Genomic DNA, 21,920 nt, shown 5'->3' with positions numbered 1-21,920 from the left:
TCCCAAATATTTTAATGTTGAAGAATAAATAAAAATATCATTTATAAGAATAAAATCATAAAAAAAATCTAATTTTAAAAATTATCTCAAATAAAAAAATTGCAATCAAGATCAAATCTGACATGTGAAAGAATGGAAGGATGATGAAATTGAAAAAAAAAATTAATAAATTATTTCAAATAAAATAAATAGTAATCAAAAGAACACGAATTAAACCCGAAAGAAAAAAAATTAAAGAGTTGCTTTGAAAATTTGAGAGGCTAGCTGTGAAAAGCAATAAAAGAAAACAAAAGCTCATCAATGTCAAACTGGAGATCCATTGATCACAAATGTTGCTCAGTTATAGAGGGGACACCAAAGTGATTTTAACGTTGCCCTAGAATACTGTGTTTGACTTTCGAGTGACGCTGCATGCATCGCTCGATGAGTTTACACTAGCAACGCACACGTTAGTCACTTTTATTTTTAATAATATTTATGTTTATTGAGTTATCAAATTGTTTCTAAGTAAACTTGATAATAATAATAAAAAAAAACCATGATAAAAAGAAGAAAACCTCATCAAACACAAGTTAAGGAAACTTTGATTTTAAGGATATTGAAGTTATTTACATGTGTTTTAAAAAGAAAAGAAATAAAAAAAAGTTTCCAATGTCAATTTTAAAATGTTTTGATTTTATGAGTAATTTGGTCATTTTTTATACAACTAAAATGTAAAAACATGATGTATTCCCAGACAATATAATAATAACAAAAAAAATCTTATAAAATAGATTTTATTATCCCTTTATACCAAGTTATTTTAACTATGCCACCAAAATGTAAAACGATCTATATATTCACAAACAATAAGATAATAATAATTGGATCTTATGAAAAAGATTTTATTATTTCCAATAACAAGTTATTTTATTTTATTAAGAAGGACAAAATAGTCAAGAAGAAACCACCCCACAATGAATTAGTACCATGGTGTTTACTAATGTCTTTTAGGTTTATTTTTTTAATAAAAGATAAAAAAAAAAAAAAAGAAGAAGAAGAAGAAGAAGAAAGGAAAAGACAGCTTTTAGATAGCTTAAAGAGGACAACAATGCAATTTGATAAACAACTCAGGGCCAAGTTAATCATAATAAAAAACTGTCCTCTACAATTGGCAATGGAATTATTTTTTCCCAAAGTCCAATCACAACTCATTAATTACTGAAATAACACACAAAAAATTAATTAATTAATAACCCTATAAAAATAATCACAATTAATTAACTAATCAATATATAAATGTAAATAATACTCCTACTAATGCTCTAATCTGCAATACCTAGCGAGATAAAGCTGCTTGCTTTTTCTCTTCTCCCCGACTTATTGCAGAGAGAGACAAGGACAGAGAGAGAGAGCATAGCTCTTCTGCTACCCTCTTGGTTTGCTTCTTGCAGAAGGTTCTCTTTGATTTTTTTATTATCCTCATCACAAGCTTCTCTTGCTACTATAAAATATATATAAAAGAAAAAAAAATAAATACCAAAACAATTGTAGAGAAAGAGAAAAATTAAAAACAAATAGTACTAAAATCTAAGAGGTTTCGTGGAGAGAACCGTTGTGTTTGTAGAGAGAGAGAGAGTCTGAAATTCCTCTTTAATCTCCTCACGTAATCACTTTCTGATTCCTTTAATCCTCTACTTCAAACTTCTCTCTTCAGACTACGTTAACCAAAAACGTGTCTTTTGATTTTCTCTGTTATTTTGCTGTCATTTCTTGTATGTTTTTGGTATTGTGAGAGCAGAATTCTGGTTTCTTCCATGGGTTTATTTGGATTTGGGCTAATTTGGGAGATTTTGATGATGGGTCGCTGATGATTTAGGGTTCTGTTGGAGTAATCATTGGTTGGTTTGTTGTGATTTTGTTTGTTTAGAGGAATTTTGAGGTGGGCTGTTGCTGATTTGGGTTTTTGTGGAGGATTTGAGCGTAAAGGTTGGAGTTTTTTTTTTTTTGGATAAAGTCTCTGGTCGGTGTGGTTTCATTGTGGGTTGATAAAAATTGGTGCTTTGTTGATTCAATCTTTAGTTGGTTTACGGTATGTTTGCGGGTCTTGCAGATTTCAGTGGTGGACTTGGTGATAAGGAAGGGCTAAAGCTCTAAAAACTGTTAATTTCCCATTTGGTTCCAAGGGATTGAATTGAATCGTTTCTGCGCAATCGGACTGATTTTGGGGATTTTTTTATTTAAATTATCTCTCAGTGTTGGTGTTTCTTGTTGGATTTTATTTTTAAGGTGGATAATTCTGCTTTAAAGATAAGATGAGTTCAAGCATCACAGAAGGTGTGGTAAATCAGCCCAAACTTGTAGTTCATCTAGCAGAAAATGGTCATTCATTTCTACTTGATTGCGATGAAACAACGCCTGTGGAAGCTGTCATGCAGTGTATTGAATCAGTTTCTGGGATTAACTTCAACGACCAGCTTGTTCTGTGTTTGGAGAAGAAACTTGAACCTCAGCGGTCGCTTTCTGCTTATAAGCTTCCATCTAGTGATGGAGAAGTGTTTATATACAACAGAGCAAGGATGCAAACCAATCCGCTCCCCCCTGCACTCGAACAAATTGATGTCCTTGAAATTGCAGATCCTCCACCGCCAGCTTCTTCACATAACCCCCATCCTTTAGATGATGCTTCAGACCCAGCTCTGAAGGCTTTGCCATCTTATGAAAGACAGTTTAGGTACCATTACCATAGAGGTCAAGCAATGTATAGGAGAACCCAAGTAAAGCATGAGCATTGCCAGAGGTTATTGAGGGAGCATAAGGTTCAGGAGAGGGCAATGGATGTTGCTAGGATTAATGTGCAACAATTCTATAGAGCAATTCTTCAGAATTACTCAGAGTTCATGAAGCGTTATACACAACAACACAGGATACATTTAGATCTTTTAACGAATTTTGAGAGAGATTTAGAGAAACTGAGGTCGATCAAGCTTCATCCATCTTTGCAGTCTGATTCACGCAAATGCTTAGTGGATTTTGTGAAGGAAGATAACTTGAGGAAGGCCGTGGAGAATTGTAGCAATTCACATAGGCAGTTTGAGAAGAAGGTATGGGAGTTCAAGCAAAAATTTAGTGATGCAAAGCGCAAGGTGGAAGAATTATTTTCTTGCGGAGCAGCATCTTCTATTAGGAATCTGGATCTTACCATCAAGGAGCATCAGCGATTCATCAATGAACAGAAGAGCATAATGCAGTCTTTGAGGTTGGTTGATTTCGTTTTCAATCATTTGAACCGCCTTCCTATTTACAATTATTCTGTATGATTTTTGAGCTTGTTAGATTTTTCTTGATTGATTTAGTATGTTGATTCTTATAAAGCATTGCTGTGATAATACATCTCATCACTTTCAAGTATTGAACTTATAGCTTTTCCTATAATTTTTATAATACAGCTGGGTCATTGTTATGCCAAACTTATATAATTGTTGCTCTGAGGGGTTTTTTTTTTTTTTTTTTTGCATTTGATAAGCGTAGAGGAACGAATGGTGCAATGGCTGCTCAGTGGTGGTTGCATTTGATATGACTCACTCGTCTGTCTTTTTTATAGATAATATTACTTATCCCCCCCCCCCCACCCTTTTCTTATCTAGTCTGTCATTTAGATCATCAGACTCATCTCTCGTAGTCCCTCTACAGCATCCAGGGATGTTTTTCCATTTGATGCATGTGCTGTCGAATATTTTGTTAAAGACGACCTATGACAATATTGTTATCTTAAGGGACCATGAGAAGTACAAAATTATGCTTTGGCTCAATGCCACTGGTCTGACAATTTTTGTTGGAAGTAGGAGCTGGACCTGAATGAATGAGAATTCCTGGTCCCAATTCACTTCTAGTTTCAGCTTGGTGTGTGTGGTTTGGATATTTTAAAACATTCAAGAGCGTGCAATAACTTGATTAATGCCCTGTTTTTTCTTTTTCTACAAACATTGGGAATTAGGAAAATATACCAAACCTATAACTCACTAAGCTAACCCCTGAAAATCCAAAAGATGTGTTTCATGAATCCATGAGAAACTAGGTTCCTGAAATCCACTAAAACAGAATTCTGAATTTAATTTGTATTCGTGAAGCAGCCATTTAATGCATGAACCCTTAAGATCCCTGATATATTTAAAGAAGCAAACTTCCTACTAAAGTAAAATACCAAATGATATTAATATTTAAGTTCTCAAACTATACAACTATATTCGATAACAATTTACAAGTAAAACCTATATTTTCAATTTTCTTGTCTCATATTAAAAACTCTAGTAGTTAGGCTGTAGGAGGATAATGTACATTCCACTGATTAATGGATGTGAGCTTGTATTCATGCAGCAAAGATGTAAGCACGGTAAAGAACCTTGTGGATGATTGTCTGTCATGCCAATTGTCTTCCTCAATTCGACCTCACGATGCAGTTTCAGCCCTGGGCCCTATGTATGATGTCCATGACAAGAATCATTTGCCCAGGATGCTGGCTTGTGAACATTCAATTTCCAAGCTGCTTGATTTTTGCAATGATAAGAAGAATGAGATGAATGTCTTTGTGCATGATTACCTACAAAAGATCGCTTATGTTACTTACCTCATGAAAGATGTGAAGTTACAGTTTCCTGCTTTTAGAGAGGCAATGTTGCGTCAGGATAATATTTTTAGGGACTTAAAGCTATTTCGTGGGATCGGTCCTGCATATAGAGCCTGCCTTGCTGAAGTTGTGAGAAGAAAGGCTTCCATGAAACTTTACATGGGTATGGCTGGACAACTGGCTGAGCGGCTTGCTACAAGGAGGGAGGTTGAGGTTAGGAGACGGGAGGAGTTTCTGAAGACAAACAATTTATATATACCAAGAGATATATTAACATCAATGGGGCTATATGATACTCCTAATCAGTGTGATGTCAATATAGCTCCATTTGACACTAATTTGCTTGATATTGACATCTCAGACCTGGACCGTTATGCTCCTGATTATTTGGCTGGACTTCCTTCAAAAAGTGATAAGACTGCAAGCTTGAAAGGTTCATTTTCTACATCTAATGACTGCTCTCACTCAGCTGAGATGGAAGAAATTGGTGAGGAAGCAGTTGAGAAAGATGGCTCTGAGGAGCTCCTTGAGGACTGTGAGCTGTTAGAGATTGCTGGAACTAGCAAGATGGAAGTTGAGAATGCAAAACTGAAAGCTGAACTAGCTTCTGCAATAGCCCTGATATGTTCCCTTTGCCCAGAAATTGAATACGAGTCAATGGATGATAGCACAGTGGATAGTCTATTGAAGAATGCAGATAAGACAAATGAAGCCTTGCGGCTGAAAGATGATTATGGAAAGCATATTCAATCTTTGCTTAAGGCAAAGCATGTGCAATGTATGTCGTATGAGAAGCGCATTCAAGAACTAGAGCAGAGATTGTCTGACCAGTATTTACAGGGGCAGAAACTTTCAAATAGTAAAGATGCATCAGACTTTGCTCTTTTAGCTGCGAAGACTGAAGACTGTAAACCAGAAATTTCCAGCGGTGGTGAAGCACACATGCCTTATGCATTGACCTCAGAGCCCATGGATGAGGTTTCTTGCATTTCTAGTTTTAATGCAAAACTGGGGCTTTTCACCAGGCAAACAAGCAAAGGTAGAGAAGGTTTTGATGAAAATATGATGGACTCCTCTGGGATGTTGAATACTCAGTTGGATTCATCAATGGCGGAGCCTCATCGTGAAGAGCTGCAAGTTTGTGATAAAGATGGGAAGGACAAGATGGCACGACAACTGGGCATGTCACTGACTAACAGTTCCACAGCTGAGAGCATGCCCGAGCCTCTCGATGTTGCACCATCTGATGCAGACACTGAGCCTAAAGTCAGTAGTGACCATGGCATTGTGTTAGACCTTCAAACTGCACTTGCTGAAAATTCAAACCAATTGAGTGAAACTGATGCAAAGCTCAAAGCTGCTGTGGAGGAGGTTGCAGTGCTCACAAGGGAGTTAGAAATGAGCCGGAAGCTCCTTGATGAATCTCAGGTACTGGCACATGAACTGCCTTTTGTCCTCTGTGGTTTTCTTGGTGTTTATGTTGCTCTTATTCGCTCAATTATATTGCTGAGTTGTTCTGGGTGATGTTCCCATTTATCGATATTTAGTATTTGTACCATATTGCTCAACATTATTGAAATGCTTGGATAATCATTTTTGTTTATGGTTTGATGTTTTGTTTTTTGGTAGATCCCGTGATGGACAAGGTGTATTAGTTATTAGTGGACAACAAATTCCTAGAATTCCTATGAAATAATAATTTTCCCAAATAATCAGCTTCCTTCTGTTACTAACTTATGCCTGGCTTCAATGTTTTTTTCCATGCATAAAAATGTTCAAAATGCATTTATTAACTGTTCTCAACATATACTGACAATTTCAACTTCTTGCTGTGCAAAAGATGAATTGTGCTCACTTGGAGAATTGCTTGCATGAAGCAAGAGAGGAAGCTCAAACTCATCTTTGCGCGGCTGATCGAAGGGCTTCGGAATACAATAAACTGCGTGCATCTGCTGTGAAACTCCGAGGCCTTTTTGAAAGGCTTAGGTGCTGTGTATATGCTCCAGGTGGAGTTGCTGGTTTTGCTGATTCTTTGCGTGCTTTAGCTCAATCTTTGGCCAAGTAATTTTCCAGAATCCTCTATACTTTTTTTTCTCCATGCAAACTTTAACTCAGTTGCAAGGCTCAGCTCTGTCTTAATCCCTTGCTTGTTTTGAAATTTGTTCATATCAAATTATCAATGGAACTTTTTCATCATGTTGTTTGTAATTTATTGTCTGTCAATGTCTAGAAATGTTAGCTCGAGGCCCTGACAGCACAGTTTTTGTCTAATAGCTTGTCCTACACTATTTTAACCATTAATTTTTCTACACTCAAATATTGTTTGCCATTACGAGGAATCTTAAATTTAAGGGCTGCAGGAATTTTTAGGGGCTTCTTTCATAATTTCTTTTAGAGTTTATCAGTGGCATTCAAATTTCTTATGGTGATTGTTGATGGAATGGATTGCTATCTTTTTTCTGTACAACTTCAGTTTTAAGATTTGAAAATGACAATGGCCATGGTTTAATTTTTTAATTTGATCATTTTCAGTTCCAGCAATGACAATGAGGATGAGGGTGCTGCTGAGTTCCAGAAATGCGTACGCGTCCTTGCTGATAAAGTTGGTTTCTTGTCCACACACCTTGATAAGTACCCCAAGCTCGAAGCTGCAAATGAACAACTTGGAAAAGAATTGGAAACGAAGAAGGAGCTGGTTGCAACTTTGTACAAAAAGCATCAACTTGAGAAGCAGGTAGTCTGAACTTGCTAATGGTGTTCATGCTTTATCTATAGAGCAACATTTAATCAGTACTCTTCATTGCCAAGGATGTTCAATCTCTCTGATTTACTGTTTACAAGCACTGATCCATGCTTTCCTTCTAATTACTATACGTGATTATTTTTTTCTCATCAATTGCTTGTGATCATTGGTTTTAAACTCAACTCTAATCAGTTCTTGACTTGGTAACTGGCCTTTGTTTCCAGTGGAGCCTTCAAGCAGTGGTTGGTTATCTGGTGCTTTTTTTGGCATGTTAAACTTCGACTGTTTCTGGCCCTGCCAGATTTTAAGTTCTGCCCCTCGACGTGCAGGGATCCTTTTTGCATGGTGCTCTGTGCTTGTCTTCTAACTGCAAAAGCTTGATATCTTTGTTGATGTTTTTCTGCAGGCAAACAAAGAAAGGATATCTTTTAGCCGGTTGGAAGTTCATGAGATCGCTGCATTTGTTCTCAACTCAGCTGGACATTATGAGGCTATCAACCGAAACTCCTCTAACTACTACCTGTCTGCTGAATCTGTGGCCCTGTTCACAGACCATCTCCCAAGCCGACCCAGCTACATTGTTGGGCAGATTGTGCATATTGAACGCCAAGCTGTAAAGCCATTGCATCCTGCCTCAACTAGGCCTGAGCATGGTAGGGCAGATCAACTGGATCTTCTGACCACTGACCAAGGGACTGACCTGTTGAACTTCAATTTGGGATCGACTTCCAACCCATACAATCTTCCTATGGGGTGTGAATACTTTGTAGTGACAGTAGCCATGTTACCTGATACAACCATTCATTCAGCGCCTCCTTCCTGATCCCCTGCTTCAGGCAGACAAGACGTGATGGAAGAAACTAAGTGTACATATATAATAATATATATATATAAAAAAAGATGAGCCTTCATCTGGGAATTGAACTTCTTTTTTTCTTTCTGTACAGCTGATTATCCAAATTAAGTTGATTTCCCCTTTGTACATAAATCTTATGTTTTTAAGCATGTACAGAAACAGTGAATATTCATCCATCTCTGGAACTTTAATTGAAATTCCCCATTTATTCTTCTTCCAAAATATTTGCCTTTTTTTTGGGTAGTTTCTTCCAAAATATGGTTTTGGTGTGTTTTTTGGATCGAGGACCAATCATTTAAACGGAGGGGTATCATTTAGACCAAGTGGTTTGACTTGATGCTTAAGGTACCATGCTTCTCTTTTAGCTTTCTGGGTTTCAGCCTAGGTAAGGCTGCAGCATGGATGCCTACCTAAGACGGAATTGAAGTGGATTTAGCCTCGGTTTAAAGATATACTTGGCTGAAAACTACCCCTAAATGGGTGCTGGAGAAATTGTCAACTTTGGTTTATTTTTTTTTCAAAATAATATTATTTTTTTTCTTTAAAATTCTTTGATATTAACCCAATAGGTTAATCTGGTTAATATCAAAACTAGATTAAATTAGAACCTAACTCAAATAAAGTTTCAGGACGTGGGCTTGCCGGGTCAAATGTTTGGCCAAACCAAACTTAATAACTATGCTTACAAGCCAGATTTCCAAATCCAAAGAGCTAGTAATTTGACAGAGATGTGCAAAACCCCAGATTCTGTCATTGATGATTGTTTAGGAGACCCACCTAATTGAAAATATATACGAAGGTTAGGATGAATTGCATATCGTCCACTCCTTTGTTTCAGAATTTAGAAATCTCATAAAGAAATTTCAATTTTTATTTAGGATGCGTTTATTTCATGAAAAATATTTTAATATAAAATAAATGATTTGATGGTAATAAAATGAGAAAAGTTGCAATATTTGTGATTAAAACAGTGATGGTGGCTGTGACAGTAATGCTATTTATCGTATGTGTGTAGCGTCACGACAATCATCTTTCTGAACCAGGATCTTTGTGGGTGATGAGTGGAAAAAAGAGAGAAGGAATTCTTAATTTTTATCAATAAAAAGGGATTGAAGTCACCACCTAGTATTTTAGTTATTAGGAACCCTAAATAGTCTCAGAATCTAAATAAAAAGACTGATTATGTAAAGAAAAGACATATCACCCTTAATACACCATACCTAAGGTAAACTGTATTTTTTATTTGTTTGATATAATTTCAGGTAGTGTTGTATTTTCTAACCATTGGTCTGTCTAATGGTTAAAGTTGGCATCGATCCACCGCAGTAGAGTGGTTTATAGCTTTATTGGTCAACCATAGATATGCTAAAGACAAGCAAAAGAAATGTACCTTAAATATCTGTCGCGTGTGCGCGATATGGTTGAACGTCGAGGTCAAGAAGTCGCCATTTAATTGTTTAGTTCAGGGTCATTAGGAGACCCGAATGGACTGGTCTTATATGAAATTTTAGGGTAAAAGATTAGTTGTGGTTAGGAAAAGTATTAGCACTCCTAGCATACATTACCTGAGGTAAACTGCATTGTACGATTTAGATGTGACTTAAAGGTATTGATGGGTTCTTAATCGATGGTCTATCTATGACTTAAAACAAAGATTTACACTCATGAATAAATATTGTATTTTGAATTTATTATGGGCTTGCATACCCAAATAAATTCTTGTGGGGAAAAATATATATATGCCCTGACGGAGTTCAATTATCTTGAAAGGCAAAAGAGTTTTCCCACTTGTATATCATGATGAAAAATATACCAATTAAAATAGGTGAATATCCAAAAAAATTATGAGAATTTTCTAATCAACTTCTGGTATTTAAGGCTCCGTTTGTTTGCAGGAAAGTTGTTTCCTTTTGGAAAGTGAATTCCGGAGAAAGTGAATTCCTGGAAAGTGAATTCCGGAAAAGTATTTTTCGATGTTTGGTAGTGTTAAGGAAAATGAATTGGAAAACACTTTCCAGTATTTGGTTATGTTATGGAAAATGAACTGGAAAATAATTTATTAATGAATTAATTTTTTTTTCAAGTTTATCTAATATATATAAAATATTTAATATAAATATTTAATCACTTACAATAAAAGAATGAAATCTAAAAAGTATAATGATGAATTTTTTTTATTATATCTTATATTCATATATAGCTTATTTTATAAAATATAACTATATATGTCATATCATATTATAGAGAAATAAGCTTTTGAAATATTTTTTAAGTTAAACCTATTAATATATATTTTTTTCAATTTTAAAAGCTTAAAATAAAATTTTTTTTTCTTATGAAGAAAGCCAAATTGGTTTATGGTAAAAGTTATATATTTGGGTTTTTTTTTTGTATGAAGAATTCTTTAAAAGATAAATAGATACAAAAATATTTTGATGGGTTTTTTGGATAAATATTTTTTTTTACGGGTAAAGGCAATTATCCCTTTAATATATATCAAATAAGCATCAAGAAATAAATATAAATATCTAACATCAAACATCAAACATAGTCATACATAAATATTAAGTTTTGATGTCATATACATACATATTAGTTCAAATTATGAACATAAACATGCTAGACAGAATTAAACAAGTAAACATATTCGTCAAATAACAAACATAGTCTAAACCCAAATTTTGAACATAGTCAAACCATCTTAGCAAGTAGGCATGTAGTAGTGTTGGTTCACAAAATTCTGAACCTAAATTTTCCTGAAATTAGCATTTTTTGCCATAAATGCTTTTGCCAACATTTCATTTTGGACCAAATGATCAAATGCCTCCCCAAGAGTGATCTCATAAAAGCCTTCAATTTTCATCACTTCTGTATACATCGCATTAACATCAAGTTGATTTTTGCTGAGGCTTTGAATTGCAAATGCTACATCTCCAATCTATTTAGACAACTTTCAACACCATCATCTTCATACATGCGATTTCTCTTCCTATGTTGCCTCTTTTGTATACTAGAGGAAGATGTTTATTTTCCTTTAGAAGTTTCTTCATATTCCCCTTCATTTTCAATTAAAATTGATTGCTCTTCAGTGTTCTCTTCCAAGTTGACATCAGCATATGATTTGGCATAATTTCCGGTTGCCATGTCTTTTCCAACAATAATTGTCATTGCCTCGTACATATCAAGTTTTTTGTTGAGATACTTGTCATGATTGGGATGTGTCTATTCATAAAATTTAGAATATGCAATTTTTTAGGTCATTGTATAACATTTTAGAAACAAAAGTAAATATAAAAATTACAAAGAGTCTAATATTTATCATACCTTTACTTCTTCATCGTATACATCTTTCGAAATTGTAATCATCTTCAAACAATCATCCCAGCCAAAGCCACTTTTATTTTTAAGTTTGGTTATTATTCCCCATTCTTTTTTTACAGTCTTGAGATGATTGTCCACATGTTTAGGCTCGCATTGCACGTTGAACTTTTAACTAATTTCTGTAGCCACCTTAACAAACGATTCTGCTTTAAAGGTGGAAGAAAGTTTGCTTCCTTTAAGTGCCTCCTCAGCTAATATCTCAAGTAACATGTGAGACATAGGCTTAGACCATGTGAAGTGCTTGCCCTTGCGTTTTTCATTCTGTGTGGAACTCATTTCTACAAAAAAGAAATTACAAATTTATATAAAATAAAATCATATAATATATAGATTTAATAAATTTCATATAAAAAATACAATTAATATTTAAAAGAGAATACATAAAATACATAAGAACTTATAATAAAGTCAACATCTACTCGAAATACATAACAAAGATAATACAAACTCAAGCAAGACACAATACAAACAAACACATATAATTAACACTCAATTACTAGTTTCCTTGAGTGTTATAATCATTCCACATGGTTGATGCAATCATTTCTTTTTTTCTTATCCACTCCCTATTCTCTTCCCTTTTCTCCCGTTGACTTAAGTTGATTGTTCGTCTAATTGGTTCACTTTCCAAACATATTTCTTCCATATGAAAGTCATAAGGATCAACTCCCATTATATGATTATGAATAATACAACATGCAAGCACAACATCTACTTGTGTTTCATAAGACCAAAAAGATTTTCCATCAATTGATCTAAAACGACTCTTTAAAATACCAAACCCTCGCTCAATAGCGGTTCTCAATGAAGAGTGTCGAAGATTAAATAGGTCCTTTTTATTTTCTGGTGAACGTTCTGTAAACTCATTCAAGTGATATCGAACTCCACAAAAAGGAGAAATGATTCCTTTTCGAATACCGTAACCAGCATCACCAAGATAATATTTTCCTACAAATTAAAAAAAAACCTATTACTATCTTTATGTAATAAGACATTTTATATGTTTATTGCATATAATAGATACTTTATTATATACCTTCTGGAATTTTTAGACCATTAGATCTTGATAATACATCACCTAAAACCCGTGAATCATGAGTACTTCCTTCCCAGCTAGCTAAAACATATATAAACTTCAAATCAAAAGTTATAGCTGCTAAAACATTTTGTGTTGTTCCTTCTTTTCGACCTCGAAACTTTCCTTGAATCTCAACAGGAACATTTGCAGGAACATGGGTACCATCAATTGCTCCCACGCAATCCTATATAAACATGAAAAAATAATTTATAACCTTTTCTTCTGAATGTAATTAATTAATTCATAAAAATATTGGTATTGTTTTCATACCTTAAAATAAGGATAAAATCTTCTATTATTCATTATCTCTGTTGGAATTGTATCCTCTAGAACTGTAACCATGGAGATTGTTGAGTATAGGCACTAATAGGTAGGCAAGGCTAGTCCATAATATTTGTATGATAAACAAACTAATCAACCCAATCATCAGTTACAAATAAGAGAGATTTTATTGTTAATCTCTATTTTTAGGGGAACAATACCTACTTAGAGTTGTATTACATTATATTTCATTATGTTACTAAACACATAATTTATAACTAAAATTACAAATATAGTATAATTGGTTCTCATGATCTGTGCCGCGTTCTGCTACAACCACATAAACAAACTACAACAGTCTATACCTTTGCTTTATAAAAAAAAACCCCACTGTTCCCCAGCTCTTGCATTGCAAATCTCTAACTCTCTCCCATAACTTAATTAAGACATCATCATTCGGTTTCTCACAAATTCCCCTCATTCCCCTCTCATTCCCCAGTTAATTCAGTTTCTTAAATTCCCCTTCATTCCCCTTTCATTCGGTTTCTCTCATTCCACTGTCATTCCCCTCTCATTCCGGTTTCTCACAAATTTTCCTCATTCCCCTCATTCCCTTATCATTCCCCTCATTTCCCCTCTCATTCCCCTATCATTCCCCAGTTCATTCGGTTTCCCCTCATTCCCCTCTCATTCCACTGTCATTTGGTTTCCCCTCATTCCCCTGTCATTCCCCTCATTCAGTTTCTCAAATTCCCCTGTCATTCCCCTCATTCGGTTTCCCCTCCTGCATACCCAGTTCTCTCTCGGCTGTTCTCTCTCGGCTCTCTCTGTCTTCCCCTATTCTCTCTCAGTTCTCTCTCGCCATTCTTCTATTATCTGAAGAAGCAGGACAACATCACAGAATCAAGGGGCAAGGGGCAGGAGGGCTAGACCTCAAGGATCTGCTCCTCATTCTCAGTTCTCATCCCTCTCTCCCCCGGTAGTTTCCCCTCTTGTTTGTGTCTCTCTCTTTGTTCTGGATCCGGTGACGGGAAAACAGGGTAGGGACTGGTTGGAGAAGCTACCAAATGTGCAAGAAAAATTGTGTTTTTTATGGCTTGCTTGTGATGAATTTGGTTGGGTTTTTCTGGGAGCTTGTTTGAATGTGACGAGGAGATGAAGAAGAAAACTGGGTATGGGAAAAAAATTGACAAACAGCTCCCCCAACCATGATGGATTGTTTGCACAGCAAATACAAATACAGAGAAATAGTTTTTTTTGGAACAGACAACAAATTAAACAAGATCAAGGATTTTTTGCTATAATTCTTACAGATCTAAAAAATACGAAGAAGATAAAAACATAAAGAGAAATAATAGAGAAATTTGAGGGAAAAAATACCTAAAATGTAAGTGTGATTCTCCATATCTTCTTTGTTTTCAACTGTTTTCGGAAAGAGACACAGAGAGGGGAAAGATGTGTTTTATCAGTAAAGTAAAGTGTTTTCCTTTTGACAAGGAAAGGAAAACACTTTCTTGCGGGTAAAGGCAGTCTTTTTTGTTGACCGGAATTAACTTTTCTTTGACTAACTTTCCGGATGGTTTCCAAACATAGAAAAATGAGGAAAATGAATTCCTGGAATTTGGTTTCCTTGAAACAAACAAGACATAAATACTAGCCTACTTGTAGGTCCAATATTTATATCAGAATGTTGACCATTAATTCTCAGAAATTGTTTTTTAGGGTTTTTGAAATATTGACTAAGTTCTCATGAATTCAATAAACTGGTTATTAATTCTAAGAAATGGATGCAAATATATTTTTTGAATTTTCATGTGTATATATATAAAAAAAATGTTAAATCATACCATGCATTTTTATATTTTTTAAACCAAAATATAATCTTTATTTTTTGAGAGACTTGACCGTATGCACATAAAATAAAACTTATTTTTTTATTTTTTGAAACGACAAAATTTTTAGAAATTTTTGAAATTTCGACGAAAAGAATTTTAATACTCGACTAACATCTTATAGTATAAGTCTATAACCCTAATATTAAATAAAACTGCTGAAAAAACATGTTAAGGATACACAAATAATTTTAAATTGGTCCTTGAATTTTTTTTTGAATTTTTTGGAATTTATTTGGTGCTTGTTTGGCAAAAAAACCATTTTTATTCAAAGCAACATTGTCAAAATAGGTCTAAGGGTTTATTTGTCAAACAAACCCTTACGCCAAAAATTCCTCAACATAAAAAATAACTAACCAAACAAAGCCTTAGTACTTGACCCAAAACAAAACCAATTGGGTTGACTTGAAAACACTTGTTCAACCCTGAACCGAACCAAAAACCATGGTTTGACCAGAGTCAAAAGCAAAACAAACAATTAAACCAAAAATAGATCAAAACTAAAAAAACACAAAACATAAAATTTTCTAAAAAATAAACAGATTAAACACCAAGAACACGATGAACATTTAAACTGAAACCCAAAAAATATAAATCACAAACCAAACAAGTTTTCACGCAATCAAGCACAATGTTTTGTTTGTAATCATTCATAGATTAAGAATCAAGCATCCATCTTCTTTAATTAACACTCAAAAGCAAAGATTTGATAAAAATATGTTTGGAAAGTTGAAAGAACCCTAGAATCTAAATGCATGATTATGTGTTATTGCTGCGTTTTAACCCTATATTATTTGTTAAAGGTAACAAGTTAATATGTATGTGCCAACAATTAACCCAAAATAACTAAAAAATAAGAGGCTTAAGATAAAGTCCATGCAAAGAACATGAACCATGAATCTGGAAAATTTCTAGAAATTAAAAAACTAATGCCAAAACCTAGATTTGACCTTCTAGACCTCTAAACACACTGTTTTTAGTTCTCACAAACCACATTAAGCATAGTTGAATCTATAAAACTAACAAATATAACATGCATGGAGTTTCAAAGTTCAAAACTACAAAAGCTAAACAACAAACATATTCATGCTATTTGAATTCAAAACTTGATATTTTTTAACATTTAAATGTCAAAACATACTTGTATGAACCATGAACTTGCATTAAAAAAATCAAATTGATCAACATGCTTCCAAAATCTTTAACCTATAAACAAAAGCAACTTACCATTTTATTACAAAATAAATTCAAACACCAATCAAAATATCTCAAATACATCATTAACATGCTATTAGGCTAAAAACACAGAATAAAATAAGCATCAGAACCAAGAATCATGCCTTTAGTGCAAGCCTCACTAGCACATTATTGACCAAAATTAGAACAAACTATCATAAAGAAAATTTTAGCAATATAAAACATGCTTAAAACAAGAAAAAGAACAAAACAAACTTTGTCGAAAAACATTAGATTATTACAGCACCAAAATCAATCCAAAAATATAAGATGAGCTCAAACAACATCATAAGAGGTTTAAACATTAAGGAAGAATGAATAGACAAGCCACATGGACTTTACCCTTGATCTTTTACATAGTTATACCTTCTCAAAACTTGCTGGATATGGAATGTTGTTTTCCTTCTCTCTTTTTTTCCCTTCTTTGCCTTTTACTATGTTTTCCTTCCAAAACTTTTTAGACCCTCTATGTTAGGCTCTTGAACCTTCACACTAGGGTCTTTGTATAGTGTGTTTCTTCACGTTTTTCCTCTATTTTTTCATTATTTTATTTTATTTTTCAAGGGCTATTTATAGGGTTTTGCTAGGGTTTTTGATGGGTTTAAATGTAGATTAATCGAAGCTTAGCTCTTTGATCAAAATAAGAGGGTTTTAGAGTACATTTCAAAGCTGTGAGCTTAATATCTATGTTGTTTTTTCAATGGTAGTTTTGCAACAAACTTAGTTTTTTGAGGTTTTAGTGGTTTTCCAAACATGGAGACCAAAGAGTTTGTTTATGGCCTTTTGATCTTGAGAAAAACATGGTCAACCTTTGATAAGAACCTACTAATAAGGCTTGAAGTGTGAAATGGGTATCACAACTATTGATAATTGAGTTGACCACTTTCAAGGCTTCATCGGAGCAAGTTCGATGTCATCATCATTAAAGACCACCTGATCTTGGTTGGGGGGGGGGTGTACATCTTTTAATTAGATCCAACCTTACTCAATTTGAAGGTCTGTAGCTCCACATTCATTCGTTTGAAAATGTCGACCCGATCAACCTATGATCTAAAAATGCAGTAATGGCTGATTGAAGACAAGATGTTGTTTAGTTTGTTAAAGAAAATGAGATATAAATATTTGATAGGAGTAGCTAATATTTGTAGAGGGGATGTTTCTCAGTTGAATGGTGGAATTGAGCTATTGATTTGACCAAATTGACATTTAGACTTTAACTTATTTCAATTAAAACCTAAATTGACTTTAAATATCAATTTTTCTTGCAATTAAGTCATCAATAAAATTAATTAAGCCTTCCAAAATTCTCATTAAGTCCTTACTTATTCAAATTTGTATTTCTTTACCCCAAATAAAAATATTTTCACCAAATGAGCCATTTGTCAATTAGAATTGGGTTGTTAATTTTGTTAATCTTATACATGTTGGTCTTTCACCAACAACTTAGGCAAAGCTCTAAGCTTTCTTCATGTATATTCTTTTGTATTTTGTATTTTGTATTTTGTATTTTTTTTCTTTTCTTGATTTTTATAGGTTAAAAAATAAGTAACAATAATATCTTAAATATGTTGTACATATAATTTCATAATCCTGATATTAATATATAAAAAAATATATTTTTGGTGTTTTTGAAATGTAGGTCAAGTTCTCATAGATTTTATATATTGATTATTAAATCCAAAAATACATGCAAATATATACACAAAACTAGTTTTCTTGATTTTTTGGTATTTAAAAAATGTTAAATCATGCCATGTATTTTTTTTAATTTATGGAAATATGATTGTTTTTAAAATTTATGAGAGACTTATCCATATGCAAATTGAAATAAAGTTGTATTTTTAAAAGAAAGATTTTTTTTTTGTTTTTGTGGAGGGAAACTGATTTATTTAATACCAAAAAAGCACCTTACATGGAATTCACAATTCAAAATTAAATACGGGAGGATAAAAAAATATGGGGAACTCAAAATTAATTACAAAATGATCTAAAAATTTGAAAATTTATGAAAACTAAACTAAGGCCATGTTTGGCAAAACATAATAACATGTTTTAATAAAGCTATTTTAATCAAGGTATCAACTCCATGCAAATTACTCACCAACTTAATAATCCGACAAACCAAAAATCAAACATCAAATCTTATTAGTTTCACTAATTATATTCAAATCGCATACTAATTCAAGCGATTCAACACAAATCTAACATAATTTATGCATAAATATTTAATGTCCAAATAGCAATCACAACCTAAGAAAAATAAATTAACAATCCAACACAAATTATCAAATCATCTCAAATCCCAACATACATCAAACCCAATAAATAATGTCTAAATAAGTTCAAAATTATACACAACAATGAGCATTTTGTCCCAAATTTCACAATATTTTAACAACTCATCCAAAAAATAATTTGAGATTATGATTTGACCTTCTAAGGTGTCTAGTGTGTCTAAAAGCTACTAGAATTAAGCCAAAGGATCGTGGAACAACGGTGGCAAGTGAATCCATGCGCCATAACCACTGCTGAAGGAGCGTGAGCTGTAGGATCTGAAGCTTTTCTGTGTTCTCATTGCTCCTACACCGGCGATGAGACAAACAAACATCTGAGTAATGAGATCTGCTTGGTTAAAGGTTTGGTCCTCTTCTCTTTTATTCTTCTCTCTTTCAACTCTCTCTCTCTCTACTAGTTCTCAACGTTTTCTTTCACTGTTACTGTTGGTTTTAAGTATGGTTGTTGGCGTCATCTTGTGGGATAACATGAGTTCATTGTGTTAATGGGGTTGTTATGTTGCCACAGTCATCCGTGGCTGGTTTTCTTAAAGCTAAAAAGGCCACTTGTTGCTATATATTATGGATGCTTTTGTTGTATCTATTACTAGAAAATAGGTGTCGCTCACAGTGGTTTGTTCTGGTGGTAGCTGTCGCAGTGGGGAGAGGGAGCTGCTGGTAGGTCAATGGGTGATAGTAGAGAAAAATAAATGGAAAGAGATAAGAGGGATTGTCCACTTGAAAATGAGAGAAAAGGAGATGGGCTATTGATTGTGGTAGAGAGGTTGAAGATGAAACTTGAATTTTTTTAAGGGAGATGGTGTTTGTTTTAGGAATGAAGGCCACGGTAGGAGGAGATGCAGATTGATGGAGCCAGTGGGATTTGTTTTGTTTACTTTGTATAAATGGCTGACGGTTATGAATAAAAATGGGTTTTGGGTTTTTTTGTGTTATTTTTTTATGCTTTAACTAATTCTCTCCTTTTTTTGTGTGTGAGATTCCCTTATTACTTATAAACAAAAAAAAACAATTATCTTTTTCCTCCCAATTTCTTCGTCCTAAAGCAAACTTGGTAACCAAGTAGCCCAAAATCACTTTGGTCCCTCATTTTTTTTGTTTTGCACTTTTGGTCTCCTTATCTAAATATTTTTAAAAAAAATATACAAAATCAACGTCAACTCGATGAGAAAAATAAATCAATGATTTTTAAATGAACGCGTTAAAAATTGAACGCGCCATAAGTAAATTTATTTGTGTTTTGTTTTTGGCATTTTTAGCGTCTTTTCAAATTAAAGAATTCAAAATTCAAAAATATATTTTTTGGAATTTTTGTTGTTTTTTTACTTTTTTTTAATTTTTGTTGTTTTTTAGAAAAAAAGGGTAAAAATCGAGTTATGAAAATAATAATGATTGTAGTGATAATATTTAGGATATTGATTGTAGTGATAGTAGTCAAAGGATGATAGTTGTCGTGGTAGTGAGGTATGGTGGTGATAGTGATGAAACAATAGTTGTTGTTATGGTGGTGATCGTGGTATTAAAGGATTTGTTAATGTATATGTCCTATAACCAATCAGTTTGTTACACGTGGATGACTTTATTCATTTAAATATATTTAATTTATTAATAAAAACTTATTTATTTTTAATATTCATCAAATACTTTATTAATGAATATGATATTTGATTAATAAATTTAGAGTAAAGATAAATTCCTCGGGATAAAAATATTTTGTAAAGAAAATTATAAAATTATTATAATTATATGATTCTTATTGTATCAAAGCATTGTTCTTAAATGTTCCTGATCAATACTCTATTAAGACTGGACATTATTAAGAGCGATACATATTATGTTCTTTTTTTTATGAAAGAAAGTAGTTTTTCTCATAAGCTAAGGTATGAGGGATACCTAGAACTAATATGTAGGTGCTTGTCGGTGACATGTACACTAAACTGGCTCGCATGAGAATTTCATATAGAGAGATCACTCGTGTTTATAGAAAGACTTACGTGATAGTTGTGTAAGTGATCTTTAAACTTGAGATCACTAAGTTATCTTATATAAAGAGTGTTGTGTTTTGATCTTGCTATACGTTGTCCTAATCAAAGGTAACAAATAGACAAATATTTGGTATAACATGAACTATATGAAGGTATTTAAATTATCAAGAGAGGATTTATCACCCTAGATGAATTGGAAAAAAATATTCCACATGTTCTCAAATAGTATTGATTGTAAATCATTGCACAAGGTGGAATGGAATTTGAAAAGAGTTTCAAATCTTATTCCAAAAATCTATGACTATGGTGTTGAGAACAAACATAATTTGACATAGTAGACACACTCCATGTTATATATATCTAAATTGAAATATTGTTATGAAATGATAATAATTACATTGAGAAACTAGTCATTAAAAGGATAAGTCAAACCACCTATGACTTTCCTAATATTTAGGGGATTATGACAGGTTGCTAAACATTGTACTTAATCTTAATATATAAGTCAATCAATTGTTGAATTGATAATAAATTAATTTATTTAATCCTATTTTATTTATGATTATGATTTATATTTGGATCAACTTATTAGGGAACCTAATACGTCACACATATAAGAACCATTGAATAGAAATTAAAATGTGATGATTAATCAAGTATGATTTGATTGTAAATAGATTTTATAAATTGAATACTATAATGTAATTAAAACAAGAGATTGCAATTCTAAACTATAATGTAATTTTCCCCTTAAATTATATCACATATATTATTTTAAATTAGCCTAAAATAATATATATGATATAATTTAAGGGGAAAATTGATATTTTTTTATTTAAATAATTTTTAGATTTCCCTATCAATAGAAAGTTATGTCTCTTATTTTTTAAGGGTGAGTAAAGTATAGTACGTAAGCACATAAAATACAAAAGTAAAGAGCTAGCACTCTAAGGTATAGAAATCTCTCTCTTCTAAAATGATTTTAAAAATTTCTTATTGGTAGTTTGTGTGAATTATCGTTAGAGACTAAACATTTGAATAACTTGTGGTTGGGGACAATCTAGCTTTGAAGCAATTATTCAAAGCCGAAAAGAATATTTGATATTCAGGTAATCTTTGTATAAACCATAAATACCCAAGGTTTTTCTAACGAGATCCTTAGGACTCTTGAAAAAAATTAAATTTACAGTTTCCGCCGCATATATGTGTTTTAGGAAACCCAACAAGATTATGATGAAATGATGATAAATGATCGTCATATTAGCAATAAGATGATGATTGTGGTGATAGTCGATGGTGTTGAGCACTGATAGCGGGGTGATAATGATTATGAGGTAGTTGTGACAGTGATGGTATTAGAGGTTATGTTGAGGTGATAATAGGTCAACAAAAATATGATGGTGATTGTGGTGTGGTAATGGTTGATGGTGGTGGGTGATGGTGGTGAGATAGAGGGATAACAATTTAACTCAGATTGATCCAATTTGATCTGAATCAAATGGTTGAGTTTTTTTTTTTGATATTTATAAATACTTTACTTGATCAATATTTGATAAGGTATGGATATTATTAAACCTACATGAAATCACAT

General features: G+C 33.0%; 1 protein-coding gene across 2 annotated transcripts; it reads left to right on the top strand.

Moving 5' to 3' along the window:
- Positions 1-1,308: 1,308 nt before the first annotated feature.
- On the top strand, positions 1,309-8,427 carry LOC133674478 (autophagy-related protein 11). Of its 2 annotated transcripts, none has more exons than XM_062095589.1 (6): positions 1,309-1,968; positions 2,093-3,238; positions 4,357-6,034; positions 6,447-6,667; positions 7,139-7,340; positions 7,756-8,427. In XM_062095589.1, the coding sequence occupies exons 2-6, from the start codon at positions 2,295-2,297 to the stop codon at positions 8,170-8,172; spliced, it is 3,462 nt and encodes a 1,153-aa protein (XP_061951573.1). In that variant the 5' UTR covers positions 1,309-1,968; positions 2,093-2,294; the 3' UTR covers positions 8,173-8,427. The 2 variants fall into 2 exon arrangements, with proteins under 2 accessions (XP_061951573.1, XP_061951574.1); XM_062095590.1 differs by having other exon boundaries at positions 1,319-1,436.
- The last annotated feature ends 13,493 nt before the right edge of the window (positions 8,428-21,920 follow it).

Source organism: Populus nigra, chromosome 15, assembly GCF_951802175.1.
Source record: "Populus nigra chromosome 15, ddPopNigr1.1, whole genome shotgun sequence".
Classification (NCBI taxonomy): domain Eukaryota; kingdom Viridiplantae; phylum Streptophyta; class Magnoliopsida; order Malpighiales; family Salicaceae; genus Populus; species Populus nigra.
This window is presented reverse-complemented; position numbering and strand designations above follow the sequence as displayed.

What these genes read in the sequence shown, in the direction of transcription:
- LOC133674478 (XM_062095589.1), top strand. Translation starts at nt 2,295, where the DNA reads ATGAGTTCAAGCATCACAGAAGGTGTGGTAAATCAGCCCAAACTTGTA. An exon ending in AGCATAATGCAGTCTTTGAG is followed by an intron (nt 3,239 to 4,356) that starts GTTGGTTGATTT and finishes GTATTCATGCAG; the next exon opens with CAAAGATGTAAGCACGGTAA. An exon ending in AGCATCAACTTGAGAAGCAG is followed by an intron (nt 7,341 to 7,755) that starts GTAGTCTGAACT and finishes GTTTTTCTGCAG; the next exon opens with GCAAACAAAGAAAGGATATC.